The 17,515-nt window shown below is 37.2% G+C and overlaps 1 protein-coding gene across 1 annotated transcript; it reads left to right on the top strand.

Moving 5' to 3' along the window:
• The first annotated feature begins 3,052 nt into the window (after positions 1–3,052).
• LOC113831909 (chitinase-like protein 4) lies at positions 3,053–15,411 on the top strand. Its single transcript, XM_027395422.2, has 11 exons — positions 3,053–3,077; positions 4,519–4,548; positions 6,268–6,469; positions 8,114–8,170; positions 8,826–8,991; positions 11,310–11,434; positions 12,740–12,863; positions 13,130–13,315; positions 14,322–14,441; positions 14,523–14,664; positions 15,380–15,411. Exons 1-11 carry the CDS (start codon positions 3,053–3,055, stop codon positions 15,409–15,411), a joined length of 1,209 nt encoding a protein of 402 aa, XP_027251223.1.
• Positions 15,412–17,515: the final 2,104 nt, after the last annotated feature.

The raw sequence follows: 17,515 nt of genomic DNA, 5'->3' as shown, positions 1-17,515 counted from the left end.
GGTTTTATGAATGTGCTTCTTTTGGGGATATGCCTAAGAGTGGGATTGCTGCATCTTGTGGTAGACTGATTCCCATTTTCCTGAGGAGTCACCATACTGATTTCCAAAGTGGCTGTACATGTTGGCACTCCTACCAGCATTTGAGGAGTGTTCCTCTTTTTCCATATCCTCTCCAGCATAAACTACCATTGGTGTATGCTGGATTGTAGAAGACTGCAGACAGTCCATGTCTATCACCCTGCACAAAACTTAAGTCCAAATGGATCAAGACCTTAACATCAATCCAGCCACACTGAACCTATTAGAAGACAACATGGGAAATACCCTTGAATTAATTGGAACAGGAGACCACTTTCTGAACATTAAACCAGTAGCACAGACACTGAAATTAACAATTGATAAATGGGACTTCCTGAAATTGAGAAGCTGTTGTAAGGCAAAGGACACAGTCAGCAAGACAAAATGGCAGCCCACAGACTGGGAAAAGATATTCACCAGGGCTGATATCCAAAATATACAAAGAACTCAAGAAGCTAGTCTCCAAAACACCAAACAATCCAATTAAAAAGTGGGGTACAGAATTAAATAGATAATTCTCAACTGAGGAATCTAAAATGGCTGAAAGGCACATAAGAAAGTGTTCAACATCCTTAGCCATCAGGGAAATGCAAATCAAAACAACTCTGAGATACCATCTTACTATCGTTAGAATGGCAAAAATCATTTTTATGTTCTATGCTTTGAATTTTATTTCTTAGATCCTTAATGCCTCAACCCCATGCCTCCTATTTTGTTTGTCATATCCTCGGTGCTGTGTTCAATATTTTCAATCCTTCTTTCTGACTCATCAATAGCCATGAAACCAAAATAATCATTAATAAAACACAACCTATAGGTGGGTGAGACCACAGCTTCTTAGTGAGAACTTCACTTCCCTCTGAGAATAAAAAGCATGGCTACCAGTACTACATACCCTTCTACCATCATTACTTCATGTCTGTTTCCTAGAAGATAAAAGCAAGAAAACAAGAGCACCTACCTTTCACTGTGAGCTCTGGGAGTCTAGAGTGTATAAATAATAATTTCTCAGCATAAAGCTTGGTATTGATATGCTATGTAAGATCTATTAAGTGTGCCTTTTAGCATGGAAAGACATCTCAATACAACAAATCTCAGTTTACCAGCTTCATAATTTAAAATTAGCTAGAGGCAATGACTTTTCAAGTTTTCCTTTCCCTTCTTTTCCTATTTTTCCTATAGAAGGACAGATGACTAAGCAGATTATTAAAGCAAAGTTTCTCCTAATTCTTGCTGTGACACAATACTCAAATCTCCCAAGACTCTGCCCCACTCTGCCTTGTAATCAGGCCAGTTCTTTGGAAACCTGTGCCTCATAAGAAATCAATAGCCATGGAGCAACTTTCATAAGATTTGCTCACTCTCTTCTGAGGTAAATAGGCTCTGCCTAGCAGCTATTGTATTATGCCATTTCTAAGACTAGTTATTCACCCATGATGATACCACTACTTTTGTACATGGTAAACTAATATGAGTCATAACTGAGGTTCAGAACCAGATTCTGAGGAACTAATTATATATAATATGACTTGACACTCACACCATCACATGACTTTAAAACACACAAACAGTGATGGAAGAACTACAGTTCAGACTCTTTAATCATTGAGAGCAGTTATATTAAGAACTCTGTCAGTATCATTTTAGTTTATTCATGCACTAGATCATTTAAAACTTTTCCTATTGCTAATGTATAGATGATATTAACTAGTGGAAGCTATGTGACTTGTTTAGAGAACAACTCCTGAGAGTAGTATAAGTGGCATTCCTTGAAACACTAGCCCTGGAGAACCTGATATGCTTGGCAAAGACCTGTGAACTGTTTGCTGCTTGATCCTGGCCATGACCCCAGGAGCCTGTGTACTACATGTGCTCCTTGCTTTCACTATGCAAGCAATACTTCTGGTTGCACTAGCAAGTGGAAATTATTTCTACCACTCTGTGCCTGTCAGGGGACTCTATGGGACATTCATAAATGAGTGGATGGAAGATTGAGAGGCATTCTGATTGACCCCATACATTCTTAGGTGAAGTTGACCTTTAATTTACTAAAACTGTATAGAATCTCAAGAACTATGGTAAGGTTCCTATGTGCCATGAAAAACACATTTTCCACCTGCTGAGTATTTTGTTTAATCCCAAGTCAATAACATACACAAAATATAAACAAGATGACTTGGGACCCTATAGAAGTTTATGGGAAATTGATATCAATATGTCATAAAGAGAGGATCTGCACTGGACTTTGAGGAATTAGTATGATTGGGATTGGGATAGAAATTCACGATGAGCCATGTGTGACATCTAGAGGAGTGACTTGCAGAGGACATTTGAGAGTAGTAAGTACATTATTTCGATGAATTTGAAACTTAATATGGTATAATAGTAGTAAACAGGGTCTGAAGGGGAAAATTGGAATGAATTTTAAACACAGAAGTCAAAAATGAGGATCCAGTATTTTATGAAAGGAGAAATTTTAACATAATCATCTTTAAGTATTAGTGACTGAGAACAGTTTCTATTAATTCTTCATGTCAGCATACATATAGAAAACTGGAGAGTACTTGGGAGCTGAAGAAGGAACATGCCTTCTTAGGGAAAAATGTCTTGTTACTTTACCTTGAAAATACTCTATAGAACAAGAGTTGTCAGAATATTTAATTCTCTAAAGGGAGATATTCCCACAGTCACTGACCTTAAAACTTTCATTTGAATGACTGAAGGAAGTAAAAATATTTGTAAATGACTCACAATTTACATGAAATAATATTATTTCCTTGGAATAAGAATGTATGTTTGATTAGCCATGAAATACACACAGTAAAAATGAATTACTTTATCTAAAGAGGTAATAGATAACTACACACACACCATGAATCAAACATTCCACCGAGAAATGATGTGATGACTGAGATTGCAAATGATATAAAAAGACAAGTAAGTGAAGCACTCCTGTAGCGGTCTTGAAGACACCATGGACAAGCTCCTTCTTGTTGCAGGTGAGTTAATAATCAGACATAGAGCCTCAGTCTTACCTGATTCTCTCCTCACAGGATCTGACCAGGAAGGAATTTTGATATGACAGCTCTTTGCTTTAACATTTACTGTTTGCCACCAAAAATTTTCTTTCCTTATTTAGTCTTTCCCTAGCTCTCATAAGTCCATAGATGAGAGAATACTTTTGCCCCCACTGCTACCACAGGCATCTCACTAATGTCTCACCTTCATTCAATGCTTCCTTTAAACTTCTTTTTATTAGTCATTCATTGTCTTACTCTGCTTGTTTTATAGTACCTGCCTGAAATTCCACTTCTGTTTCTTTTCAAGTTGGTATTCTGGTGATATTTTTTTGTTTTTTGAGAGATCGACAACAGTAGAGTCTGAGAATCAGCTATCCAAATTTACTTTACTTTTCTCTTTTCTGAATTGTTTCACATCGTTCTATTTTATTAATGACTTAAATTGTCACATGAAGAGTCATTCTGTCATTCAAAACTTAGATTTTGGCATTTAAAGCCAAGTTGTTCACAATTTACCAGTTGCTCCAAATCTGTGCCCTGCATATTTTCTCGGCTTTAGAAACTTATTCAATTGACACTGAAGCTCATTGTCTAAAAGATTCACAGTAGGTATGCTCTATTGTTTATGATAATTATTTAAACCTAAAATTTCAGCACTCTAGAGGAACAGTTAGAACATACTAGAGTGGACGGCCAATCAGGGATACCTAGTGACAGACTCTGACTCAAAGAATAAAACAACAAAAAGAGGAAACATCCTCAAATCTAAATTGTTACTTTATAACTAAAAATGGCATATGGAGCAAATTATCTCTCAAGGGCTTTTAATAGATGCTTCCAAATAATGGCCAAGGCTCCAAAATGCATTGAATGATGTATTTTAGATGTTGTCTTGGCTGGGGGAATGTTTGACTCATTGCAGCTCTAGGGATTAGGGATCCTGAGTGTGTATGCTCACTAAATAAATTATCTAGTGAGTAAATTCATTCATTGTCACTGGCAGAGATAGTAGATATCAAGTTGTGTTAAAAAAAAAATGGGGGCTGGAGAGATGGCTCAGAGTTTAAGAGTACTAGCTGTTCTTCCATAGGTCCTGAGTACAATTTCCAATAACCAACCACATGTGGCTCACAACCATCTGAAATGAGATATGGTGCCTTCTTCTAGCCTGCAGACATATATGGAGGCATAATGTTGTATACATAATAAATAAATAAATCCTTTAAAAAATGACACATGAGATGTAAAATGGGGACATTACTAGGCTTTACTAATCAGTGTAGAGAATTTGAAAGGAATGATAACTTCAAGGTCCACACCTGTAAAGCCTATAGTTAGTAGGATGTGTTACAAAACTGGCAATTTGATCCTCATTGTTCTTTGAACTGATCCAGAGAAAATGTGTCTTCTCTCTCTCTAGGTTTGGCCATTGTTCTGAGTGCTCAGTTGGGTAAGTTTGTAAGACCCCCAAAGAGGTACTTTCGTAGAAGGAGACCCGCACCCAGGAATCAGTGAGACCACAGACTTGGATGCAAAACCGCAGGAGGTTTTATTAGAGACGCGGGTACCCGGGGTGACTTAGCTTCTGTGTGGCTAAGCGCCCCGAGCCAAGGGAAAGGGGTCCTTATATAGGGAAAAAGGCGCAGCTAGGTGCAGGGATTCTATTGGATAATTCTAATGAGGCATTGTACAGAGCTATTCTCATTGGTCAATGTAAATGAGGTGCTATACAGGGTTATTCAAATGAGGCGAAGTACAGAGTTATTCAAATGAGGTGAAACACAGAGTCTTTCAAATGAGGCGAAATACAGAATCATTTCTATTGGATGGTTCAAATGAGACACAGAGCCATTCCAGATCAGCATTTTCTCAAGGTCTGGTGTCTGGTACAACAGACTCAATTCCCCCCCACTCCGCGTCCAGATGGCTGACCTTGGGGGCGGAGACCTTGGGACGGAGTGTTTCTCATCTGGCGGGGGCTCAGGGGCAGGGCTCCAGGCCGGCTAACTTGGTGTTTGTTCTCATGCGGGCCCACCTGGTGCTTGCCCTCATGCCGGCCCACCTGGTGCTCCTTCTCCGGCTGGGCGTGCGGCAGGTGGCGGATAAAGGCCGCCGGGGGTGAGGATCGGGGAAGCCGCCAACAGGAGGAAGAGGAGACAAACTTGAGAAAGAAAGGGCTAAGGGGCAGGGGTCTTTCAAGTTATTGGCAAAAGCCTTGCTTTAATATTAGTCTCTAATCCTGAATAATTATTCCTAATGGGATCACCTGCTTGTCTTAAATTGTTTTAGTATTACTTTCTCATACTGGTTTATTGGCAAAAGATGTTATGAGATAATCTACTTGGCAGAAATGAAGTGGTTAAATTAGTGACTAATACACTCATATCAACTTTCACTGCTCCCCACTCTAATGAAATGCACTAAGAGTTTTGAAACTGGTAAATTATGGGTATAAGGGCTCATAAGATGGCTCCACTCTAAATTGACTAAAGGCCAGAGAGTTCAAAACTTTCCTTGGTAAGTCATATGACCTAAAGGTCAAAGACATTACTACAGTAGGATGTTTGATCTTGGCTTTGAGATTCTAATCTAAATAACAGACTTAGTCTGAGGTGTGGTTACCCATGACGCTCAAGGCCAGGTAATGAGAAATTAAATATAACGTGTGATGACTGAATCCTTGGAGAAAAGAGAAAGAAAAGTTTGTTTGTTCATATACATGATACCATGTTCCCCTTTTTGGTTAGGTACTTAAGATGGCAAAAATATAATTTGTGGTGTTTAGTATTGACTGAATCTGCCCTCCTGACATTTATTCTGTGTCTCCATCTTTTCTGTTAATGTTTTTAACTAACTTTCTTCAATCCACAGTACCCCTCTCAGGTACAATTGGTGGGTTAGTCAGCTGAATTCTGACTGTAACCCCACAAAGACAGCTTCCCAAATCTGAGTTTCACAGGAATAGTTAACTTGTTTTCTCAAGAGGCTCCAAAGTTTAATCATGATTTGACTGTGAATCTGCACACTTCATGAAGAAATGTACAATTATTAATTTGAATAATTCAGTATAACCAATGAATTAATAATAGCAAGAGGAAGAGGGCATGCAAAATTGTTAGCAAGCTCACTGGAATCTACATGAGGCCATTGTTCTGACAACTTTCCACAGGTTCTGCCTACCAGCTGATGTGCTATTATACCAGGTGGGCCAAGGACCGGCCTGATGTGGGGAGTTTCAAACCTGGTGACATTGACCCTAACCTGTGCACTCACATAATCTATGCCTTTGCTGGGATGCAGAACAATGAGATCACCACAATAAGCCCAGAGGACTTGAAGGAGTATGAAGCTCTAAATAACCTGAAAACCAGGTAAGAGAAGGACCAGGTAAGAGATACCTGGTTTGGTATTTATCTGTCAATGGTTGCCACATCCCAATGCATCTTTAAATGTAGGTCAGAATCAAAGTGCTTGAGCTGACAATCTGCCAATGTATTTTTCTTGAATTTTAAATTGAGACAGAGAGTTATTTTTGTGTATCAACTTTGATTGCTGCTTATAGTACAGAACGGCTCATCACACCATTAGCATATGTGTTACCTCACCTACTTCTATTGAACATGGTAAGAATGCTTCTTATCCAATGTTATTGTCATATTCTTCACATCTTATTAATGTTTACCATGTTTTCCCCATTCTCTCTCTTTGTACCATTTTCTAAATATCAGCATTCTACTTTCTCATGCTATGTGTCTGAACATTTTAGTTTGTATTTATAAGTCAGACCATATTTTATTTGTCTATCAGTCACCTTTAGAACATAATAAAATGTCCAACTAACTCACAAATGGAGTTCCAAACACAGCCTGCATTCATTTTACAGTCAAATAGTATTGCAGGCTTTATGAATTGTACACCATCTCTCCATTTCCAATGCAAGATACTTTCTGCGATAATCATATGTTGTGTTTTGTAAAAAATGCTACACTTCCTGTCCAGTGCTCTTATTCTTTGTAAAGAAAATGATTCCATATAAACTAAGCGCTGCAGATTCTGGGTTATGTGGCAATTTTATCTTTCTGAAGGATCCCCACAGTGCTTTCCCATGTGACTATTGTTGTACAAATGTTTTTGTATTCATACCCATGATAAAATTGGTCATCTTCACCTTTATTGAGAGGTCATCTCAATGTGGTTGTAATCTAATTGTTTCTCTCAAAAATGCATAAGGTTGATTTTCATTCACCTGTTAGGTTTCATCTTTTGAGAAATGTGTATCTTTGGTCACTTTTGCAATGATGATCTATTTCTTTATATGTAGTTTATTCCATTCCTGATATCTATATTCAAATTAATACCTTATCATTGTATAATATATTTTCACCCAGCTTAATATAATTTCTTTCTGCAGATGATTTCTCTCTAACTCTAATGTCTTCTCACAACTGCTGATCTTCATTATTTGAAAGCCAATGTTTCAAAACACCTATTTCCATGAATGTACACTTCCATCAGAATTTTCTGTATTTATTTATGGTGGGTGAAATTTAGTAAAGCTAAAAGAATCTGTCATTTTATGTGATCAGGAAGAATATGAGCTAACTATGGTTCTAATTTTTGGCACAGAAATGCAGTCAGCACACTACATAGAAAACTTGAGTTGAGAACCTTACTTTAAATCCTTGCACTAGCTAGGCAGTGGCGGTGCATACCTTTAATCCCAGCACTGGGGAGGCAGAGGCAGGTGGATCTCTCTGTGTTTGAGACCAGCCTGGTCTACAAGAGCTAGTTTCAGGTCAGCCTCCCAAGTCACAGAGAAACCCTGTCTCAAAAAAAAAAAAAACACCATGCACAAAACATATAACAAAGAATTTTAGTATAAAATTTTCAGAGACAATGGAAAATTGTATTGAGATGGGATTATTCTTCCTGGTATCGCACTACTAAATAAAACAAGGAATGTACAAATCACACTGCAACTGTTTTTATATTTGTCTTTTTCTGTGGTCTTTAAGGAAAATGGAGTTGAAAACTCTCCTCGCCATTGGAGGCTCAGATTTTGGATCTATGACGTAAGTTCTACACACATAGCCTATTGCTTTTTGTTAAAGTAACCTAACGGTGGCAACACAATCAATTTCCATTACTTCACATTTTTAGAAGGGTATTAAGAATACTCATTTGGAAAATAGGTTAAGTTCTAATTTATTTCACTAGAAGCTCAACTTAGATAGAATGTGCTCTTACAGGTCCATGTGTGTCTTTCACAAGTTCTAATTAATTTGTGTATTCTGTCTGCCATCCTCTGAATGTTAGTTACCTACTACGGAGAGATGTTTCTTAAAAAAATAAAATCCTCCAGGTCAGAGGAGTGTCATTTACTTACTGCTTCTGTCCATCATTTGGGAACTGAATTGAGGGTCCTCACAGAGAAGAAACATACTTTGAGTTATCATGAACTAGAGTGTATTTGAAGATGGTATATGATTGATTGACAAGGATGGAAAGCTATTAAAAGTGAAGGGGCAATGGTACAGTAGTTATGGCAGGGATCACAAAACAAAGGAGATGATGAAGTTGTAAGGCTAACAGGTGATTTGCAAGGGGAGACTGAAAACAAACCAAGGAGCCTTGGAGAACAACACAGAATCTGAAATGAGCTTCAAACTGTCTTAATCCAATGTGGTATTTTCACACAAATCTTCATCTTCCTTTGGTCTCTTTAAGGTTCAGTGCCATGGTGTCTACTGCTCAGAACCGTCAGACTTTCATTAAGTCAGTCATCAAATTCCTGCGCCATTATAATTTTGATGGGCTGAACCTGGACTGGCAGTACCCGGCATCTCGTGGAAGCCCACCTAAGGACAAGCATCTCTTTAGTCTCCTGGTGAAGGTAGGGGAATCAGGAGATGTCTTTAGTCCTAGAAGATTCAAAGTCTCTTCTTTCCATGGAGAACTGGGTTGTTCTAGAATAAAACAAACTTGAATTAATAATTATAGATTCTTACCATTGCATAGGCCCTGAAATATCATTCATTGATTCAACAAGCATGTGGGACCACACAACAACACATGCATGTGTAGAATGATAATGTATCTTCATATGTTGTCTATTGTATGAAATCCAGAATCATTATGATCTCTATGTTACAGACAAATAACTAATATGCTGAAAGAGCTGTAGTAAATTTGCCAGAATCACTCAGATAACAGGATCATCTTTACCAGTTTTGTTTCTCTACAGAGTTCTAGCCTCGTAACATTACATCAGAACATGTACTATGACTGAATATGTTAGACTAGATGCTAGGTAATAAGTACAGGCTAAAGATGAAAATAAAGAAGGATCTTTTGCTTCTAGTTGTTCTCATCTGAGGTATAACACTATCATCTAGAAAACAATTGAAGTGCATCCTGGTGATGTCCATGAAAGGATTTAATAGGGTAGTAAAGAAAGGAAATTATCTGAGTATCTGACTGTGTGCCAAGAAGGATTAAAAAACACTTCTGGGAAAGTGATGCTTGAATTTATGCTGGGAAAATAGCTATTGTCATAAAATTGGTAAGGATGGGTCTGTCACAAAAAGTGATAGAAACTAATGAAAAAGTTACCTAATGAATCATGTGAGTTTATAAATGTGGCAATTTCTGATTGTGTGGGAACTTTAGTTTTACATGAAGATATATAATTCTCCTATTCTCCTGCAAGAACATGGGGTTCTTTGAGGGGTTGTAGACAGTGGGGAAATATGATGGGATTTGGTATTTTGAGTGATTATTATGATATTAACTAAAAATAGAGTGAGTAGACAAAGATTCAATAGAAAACCATTAAAGTAATTTATAGGACCTGTGATCAAGACAAAAGAAAATGGTTTCACAAGATGTAAGGATGGCATGTAGATAGAGAAGATAAAAACATGGGGTCATTTTGTGTTAGAGATGAGAAAATATCCCAAATTTTAGACATAAATTACCATATCAGAGAACATTTCTTTGTTGAGAGTAAAATATAAAATATTTCCTTTGTAGTGGGAACTGATCATTCTAACTATGAACATAGTGAAAGTAAAGTATATAAACTGAAAGGATGATGATAATGGACTTCGTATTTTAGGACTTCACTTGACTGTTTGGACATTCTCAAGAAGCAGGGGGTGGGGATGATCATCAAGCAAAAAAAAAAAAAGAATAATAACCAAAGATTGGGGAAATTTTGTTTTTACACTATACTTATTCCCTTTTATGATACTTCTATAAAAAAGAAAAACTTTGATTATTTGTATATTTAATTTTTGACCAATTGGTCTACCAGTGATCTACACAGCTTCACTCAGCAAGAGATTCTTTTCAACAACCTTCTAACCACTAGATATTTCCCCAAGCTCTGAAGAGTTTCACTATTACATGTCTATTAAATGGTAGGTAGCTTCTATTGAGTGGTTATGGCATGAATAATAATATGGAACAAACTTATGTGCAAAATTTACAATTTTGAGCCATGTTTTCTAATTAATTTCTCTTCATAGGACAAAATTAAATTTCAAATGACAAACATCAGTCGTCATTTTTATTCACTTAATATATGGAGAAAGCTTAAATAATCTTTCCTTTGCTTCTTCATCCAATAAAGTAATCTTATCATTTGATCTCCTTGCCACATGGCCAATTCTGGACACACACTTAGAAACAGTTTCTGGAAACCCCAAAGTCAGCAATGAGAGAGAACACAAGGATTGTCACTAAGAAGAGTCGCATGGAATCTAGGCAGATTACAACAGGCACACAATTTAACCCGTGAGTCACACAGTTCTTGCCACCTCCCACTTCATCAACACATTTTGGACTGCTGTGGGGCCAATCCACTCAGCAATGGCAGCAGCTCTCCATGGCACTCCAAAAAGGTGAAGGGCACTGCTAAAAGTCATTTTCAGAGAGTTAAATACAAGAAAAGCTCTGACCACACATTGGGGCCTGGATACTGACCACTAGAACTGACTAGATGTTTGACTTGGTAATATTTTTAAATGTCTATGCATGTTTGGAAGCCATATATTAAATTGTAGCATTTAATCTCCAGAATTTGTTGAGGTAATAACAAATAGTAAATTAAGAGAAAATCAGAGAATGTGTATTAAAATAATTTAAGTCTATATACATTTATTGTGAAAAGAACTGAAATAAAGGTGAAATAAAAACATCATTTTTTAGGAGATACGAGATGCTTTCGAGAAAGAATCTTTAGAGCAACACAAGACTAGGCTGTTAATCACTGCCACAGTAGCTGGAATCATCAAGATCATTGAGGATGGGTACAAGATCCCTGATCTGTCACAGTAAGTGGGAACCCATACTCACAAATTCTGTGGATATTTACACAGAACACACTCATTCCCAGTCTTCCTTGGTGCTCTAAAATCTCTGATTATAGGCCTAATAAATAGAGTGTTTTGCTTATATTGGCCACAATAACATTACTCAGCCTGAATTGGATTGAAGTTTCAAATAAGGTTTTCATTTATTCTTTAAATATTTCATACATTTATTTTGCATATTTTAATTAAAATTATTAAAAAATGCCTCCCCAGAAATTCACCTCATGCATTATAACTGCTATCTCACTGAGTTTCATTTTTTTGTTTTGAGTTGTTTATGTCCTTACCATTATTTTAATCCAATCAGATTTGCCATTATGTGCATGATTGTGGGGTTATCCTTAGTTTGACAGACACATAACTGTAGCAAGATGCACAAGGGAGTTTGAGTTTATTTCTGTCAGAAGCATTAAAACACCAATAGCTTCCTTACCAAGTTTAACACATGGAATGGCCAATGTTTTGATTTTAGCTGATTGATAATTGGTAAATTTTGTGATATGTAGGGTCTATCTGAAAGTAAGACTATATTGGGTTTTCTCCACCGACCAGGTTGCACAACACTTTTTGACATGATGTAGGCTTGCCAACAGGAAAACAGGTTTTCATTGTCATTTTCAGGTTATCCCTCTAGTTTTCAGTTAATTTGTTTCCAACTCAACAATCAGATCTTAGCATTCTGTTACACTGAGCAGCAATGTTACAGTGAGCAGTGGTGTTACAGTGAGCATTAAAGGCAAAAGGCAACATGGTTGGTTGTGATGCCTACATGGCCAGTAGCATGTAGGGAGATCTCCCCTACCTAACACAAACTCACCCATTTAATTAACTAAGGCCTGTTGAAGATTATTTTGTGTCCATGCTGCATACTTCTGCTCAAACTCCTTTCTGTGTTTCTTATTTTTAGTTAGCTTACAAGTTTGTTGGTTGGCATTTGTCTTCTTTCTATAATCTTTATTTTATTATAAGCCACTCTCTTTCCTCACATCTCTACTCTGACTTAAAAATATTTCACATATAAATCAAAACCCTTTCAATTCTCCTGTGTTTTTTAATCCACCTGGATTAATTTCTTACTTGAGCAGAAGAATGTAACTTTCAACATAGGATTTTCCAGAACCTTTCCTTAAAGTTAAAAAGAAATTAGAAAAGGGGAGTAGACAAGGTAGGAAATTTAAAATCTTGATGGATTGGGAGGTTTTACAACTAAGCTTTTAGAAATTTGACCAAAGGAAGAATGATTCTTAGAACTTTCCTTTTTTCCAGGTCCCTTGATTACATTCAGGTCATGACATATGATCTTCATAGCTACCAGGATGGCTACACTGGAGAAAACAGTCCCCTCTACAAATATCCAGAGGACCATGGCATTTATGCCTACCTCAATGTGGTAAGCTTGGATAACCTCAAATAAAAATGGGAAATGCCTAATATCTTAGGAGAGTCAAGCACAAAATAAACACTAGATGAGATAATTCAGTCCTCTTAAACCACTTAGCATATCTGAAAAACTGTAGTCAGCAATATATTTGGAAAAACCCATCTAATTAATTTTTCACTAGTATCATACAATCTGTGCTGCCAGAGCAGGGAGCTAACCCAAATAAGCACAGACCATCACCTGTTTTGACTATAAATTTATGTCGGTTACTGCAGGATTACATCATGACCTATTGGAAGAACCATGGGGCTGATCCTAAGAAGCTCATTGTTGGATTCCCAGCCTATGGACAAACCTTCACACTGAGTGACCCCTCTAACAATGGACTCCGTGCCCCTACCATTGGTGCTGGCCCTCCAGGGAAGTACACAAATAAAGCAGGATTATGGGCCTACTATGAGGTCAGTGGATTATTGTAGAGTGGTCAATGAATAGCAGGCCCAGGTCTTTATCTGTGTGCTAAAATACGCTGAAAATGAATGTTCATTATATGCAGTGCTATCACCTAAGCTGAGTGACCATTCCAAATTGCTATACTTTTATCATATTTCTTTATTAATAATTAATAGAAGTTCTTTAGGACATACAAGATTCCTTCATGCAAGAGATCAGTGGTACTTAACCTTCCTAATGCTGTGATCCTATTATTTAGTTCCTCATGTGTGGTTACCTTCAACCAAAGTATTATTTTGTTGCTACTTCATAACTACAAATTTGCTACTGTCATGAATCATAATGTAAATATCTGATTTGCAGGATATCTGATATATGACTAGTCTGGATGCCACTAACTACAGGTTGAAAACATAAGTCATACCCTTAGGTCTACTAATAAGACTATAGATATTCCATGAAAAATTACTTATCATCCCCTGTAGGAATTTGATGGATGCTGAAATGACAGGCAAAAATATGAACAATGTATCTATATATGAAATTATTTTTATCTTTACAATTCCTCTGTGGCCCAACTTTATTTGATAAGCTGGCTCTTGGGTTCAGTTTCTAGCAATACATATAAAAAGGATAAAATACTGAGAGTATACATGCAACTATTACTGTGATCCTGTTTCTTCAAATTGCAGGACCTGGCACAGGAGAATTACAAGTTTGAAGACTGTCTTAGGTATAGACTGAGACTCTGTCAAAATGTAAAAATGTAAAAAGAACTGTAGATACATCTCAGTTGTAGATAATTTATGTAGCCTGAGTAACCACCTGTATGGATGCCATGCCTACCTAGAGTAAAAGAGAACATTGCCTCTTATTTTATTTTAAGACAAATAAAGCTCATAATAAAATGGACTTAAAATCCACAAAGAATGGAAAGAAATAAAAACAAAGTGTATGCTATTATTCTTTCTTGGTATTGATATTTAAATATTTGAATCTGTTGAATATTTAAAGATTTGCTACTTCCTGAATCATGGAGCCACTGAGGAATGGAATGCTGCTCAGGAAGTTCCCTATGCTTTTAAGGACAGGGAATGGGTTGGCTATGATAATCCCGCCAGCTTCCAGATGGAGGTAATTTTAGTCAATTGGTTGTGCCGAGATCTCATTTCTGACTCACAGGAATCAAGTAACTCATGTCCTCTGTTTTTACAGGCTCAGTGGCTCAAGGACAACAACTTTGGAGGTGCCATGGTCTGGCCTCTGGACATGGATGACTTCACTGGTTCATTCTGTAACCAGGGAAAGTTTCCTCTGACCACTGCCTTAGCAAAAGCTCTCAATGTCCAGAGTCAAAGTAAGTGACAGCATGGATATATTGGTATGCAATGCCCTTCATCAATGAAAGGTAGTCTTGACAGTTTCTTCTCCAGATCCCAGAGAGCATTTTCCCATTTTATCTGTGGGAACTTTCCTAGATGAGAGAAAGTTTCTGACCTTTGCAAACCTCTTCATTCCTATAATTTATATTGCACATTTATATGAAACATGGACTACATTTTGTGTTGAGTGAGGTGTTCCGTATCTACTAAGTCTTCAAGGCATAAGAGTCCACAGCATCTTTAGTCACTTTAAATTTTCCAATCTTTCACTCTTTAAGGATCTCCATTAGAATTTATGTATGCCCCCTTGGGGATTTTTGTCAGAAAAACTTCAACAATGCTCCAATGCATGACTGTATACATATACTCTGATATACCACATATAATGAGGTTTTTTTAATCAAACTCAGTTGCTTACTGGGTATTCAGGAAGTATTGTTAATGGAAAAAAAGTAAATTTAATTGCTCTCAAATAGGCAATGAAGACTTGGGAATGTAATAAAAGCTGATTTTTGTGGTAACTTTCCCTAACAGCCAAGTCTGTATTTGTCTTGTGATCTAACTTGAGAAACTATGAAGTTAACTACATCTCCAGTTCATGAAGTTGTTATCTTAGTACTTCTCTTCCTTTCTATTTATTGATTTCCTTCTCTCCAGGATCACATTTTGGCCTTTTTTTTTATGTTTCAGGCTATAAGGCAACTTGTCGTGAGGAGCTTTAACCTGTAATTGGTCTTTAAGTCATGAGAATAATTGCAAGATCAGCAGCTTTGGGGCAGTGGTTTACATGTCAACCTCCCATAGAAAATAACATAAGTAGCTTCCAATCCTATCTGAATTGAATCACAGACCAACACAACTGTCATGTGGGTCTTGTGCTAGCACCAACTGTGATTGCAACAAGGCATGGTCTTCAACTGTCAGCTTTGTGCAAGCTCTGAACATCCTCCCATGCTTCTCCTTAAGCCATCCATTTCCTGCCTAGCATTTATAAATAAAAATTCACGTTCAAATCATGAGCATCTATTGGGTTTTGTGTGTTATTTGGATTAAATCCTTTGTTGGTGTGAAATGCTCTCTGCTCAGAGGTGGTAGTGGTAAAAGAGGCTGTGTGAATAATGGTAGATCTAATTTGCCTTCTGTTTTCTATCTGCATACTTGATTCTGTAGGAAATTGAGAGTTATGGGATAATACTTGATGTTTTATAAAGGTTTAGAATGCAGGAAGAAGTGTCTATTCCATGTTGACCATACTTTATTAGTAGACACTGACTCCAGGATTCCTGTTGAAACCCAGAAATCGTTTCTAAGACACTCATGCATGTCCTTGCATGACCCAAATCTGTTAGAGCACCTCCTGGATTTGCAGATTTTGAAGATATGTAAGGACTTCTCATGAGGAGCCTTCCCATTACTGAAATTGAAGTAGATCCTACCTAAGCTGCCTCATTCAATGAAACCAGTGTTGGAGGCTGTTTTCTACCCCCTCATCCCGTTAAAGTCTGTTAGTTAAATGCTGTTAGTTTTTTATATACTTTGCGTTAGTCATATGGATATTCACACTACCAATGAATTCCTTTGGATGTGGTGTAGATTCATCTATGGTGATAATTTGTTTATGATCTAACAAATAAACCTTGCCCGAAGTTCTGAGTGCAAAGCTAGCCACACTAGTTATCCATAGATTGCACACTCTGAGACCTGGCCTGAACCCCAAAGAGCATGAGAGCCTACTCCTTAGTCCTTTTATCCCATCCCTTTTGCATACCTGTGACTATGCCCAAATGGGGATGGTCAGCATTACAGGTACATGGGAATTCTCCCTAAAATTCCCCTTTTAGACTAAAAACCTTAGACTTGAAACAAACTAATTGTGTACAAAATGTCTTAGCATATGTAAAAGCATATATACATAGAAGATGAAGGATAATTATGCACCCACCATTGGAAGCAGAAAGAAGACTGTAAACAGTAAGATGAATTATGATATGTGATATACAAATTATTCATAAGTTCCATCATACAATCATACAAGGATCTCTAACGGTGTAAGTTGTCTATAGCTAATAATCACTAAGGTGAATCTTAAGAAGATATAATAATCTACCTCTGTCTCATCCTAACCCTATCTATCCCATCTAAACTCTAAAGTCATCTGAAAGAGATGTCCAAGTTTGAACATCTCCTTCCAAACCAACTCTAAACAATAGAAAACTAACTCTAAACAAGTGTACATTAGTGTACACTTAGTGTCAGTAGTAGCGAAAGGGGTTGTAGTATTCTCAGAATTACTTCCTTCTGAAATGGGACAACAACAACCTCCTGGAGTCCTGTAGGAAGAATATGTTTAGAGTAGTGAAAATCTAGAGTGAACTAGCTACAACATTTGTACCCAGTCTATGTTTTTGGGGGGAGATGCTTGACTGAAGTTCTTGATTGAAGTTCTTATCTTGATTGAAGTCCTTGTTTTAATTGAAGTTCTTATCTGAAGTTCTGGCCAGTGTGTAATTAGGAAAAGGAAGGATCTCAGCTAGCTTCTCTGGAGTTGTCTAGAGTGATGTATTCCCAAACCGGTTCTAGAAATGTGATTGTCAGTTCAATGCATCAAGTTGGATGCAATGGAATTGATTAAGTGGGGCCCCATTTTCTTTCCAGAGAGTTCAATGATTACTGTTAGGAAATTCTTTACTCACTGTGGGGGACTTAAACATTAATGTCTGCACAGAATTTCCAACTTTTATAGGTATGCATGCCAGGAAGAGCAACATTATGGAAGATAATAATTATGAGGGAATTTAGAGTTTCAGAAACAGAACCAGGAATAGA

Source organism: Cricetulus griseus, assembly GCF_003668045.3.
Source record: "Cricetulus griseus strain 17A/GY chromosome 1 unlocalized genomic scaffold, alternate assembly CriGri-PICRH-1.0 chr1_0, whole genome shotgun sequence".
Lineage (NCBI taxonomy): Eukaryota > Metazoa > Chordata > Mammalia > Rodentia > Cricetidae > Cricetulus > Cricetulus griseus.
Note: the sequence above shows the minus strand (reverse complement) of the source record. Positions and strands in the feature narration are given on the sequence as shown.

What these genes read in the sequence shown, in the direction of transcription:
- LOC113831909 (XM_027395422.2), top strand. Translation starts at nt 3,053, where the DNA reads ATGGACAAGCTCCTTCTTGTTGCAG. An exon ending in CAAGCTCCTTCTTGTTGCAG is followed by an intron (nt 3,078 to 4,518) that starts GTGAGTTAATAA and finishes CTCTCTCTCTAG; the next exon opens with GTTTGGCCATTGTTCTGAGT. An exon ending in TTTATGCCTACCTCAATGTG is followed by an intron (nt 12,864 to 13,129) that starts GTAAGCTTGGAT and finishes CGGTTACTGCAG; the next exon opens with GATTACATCATGACCTATTG.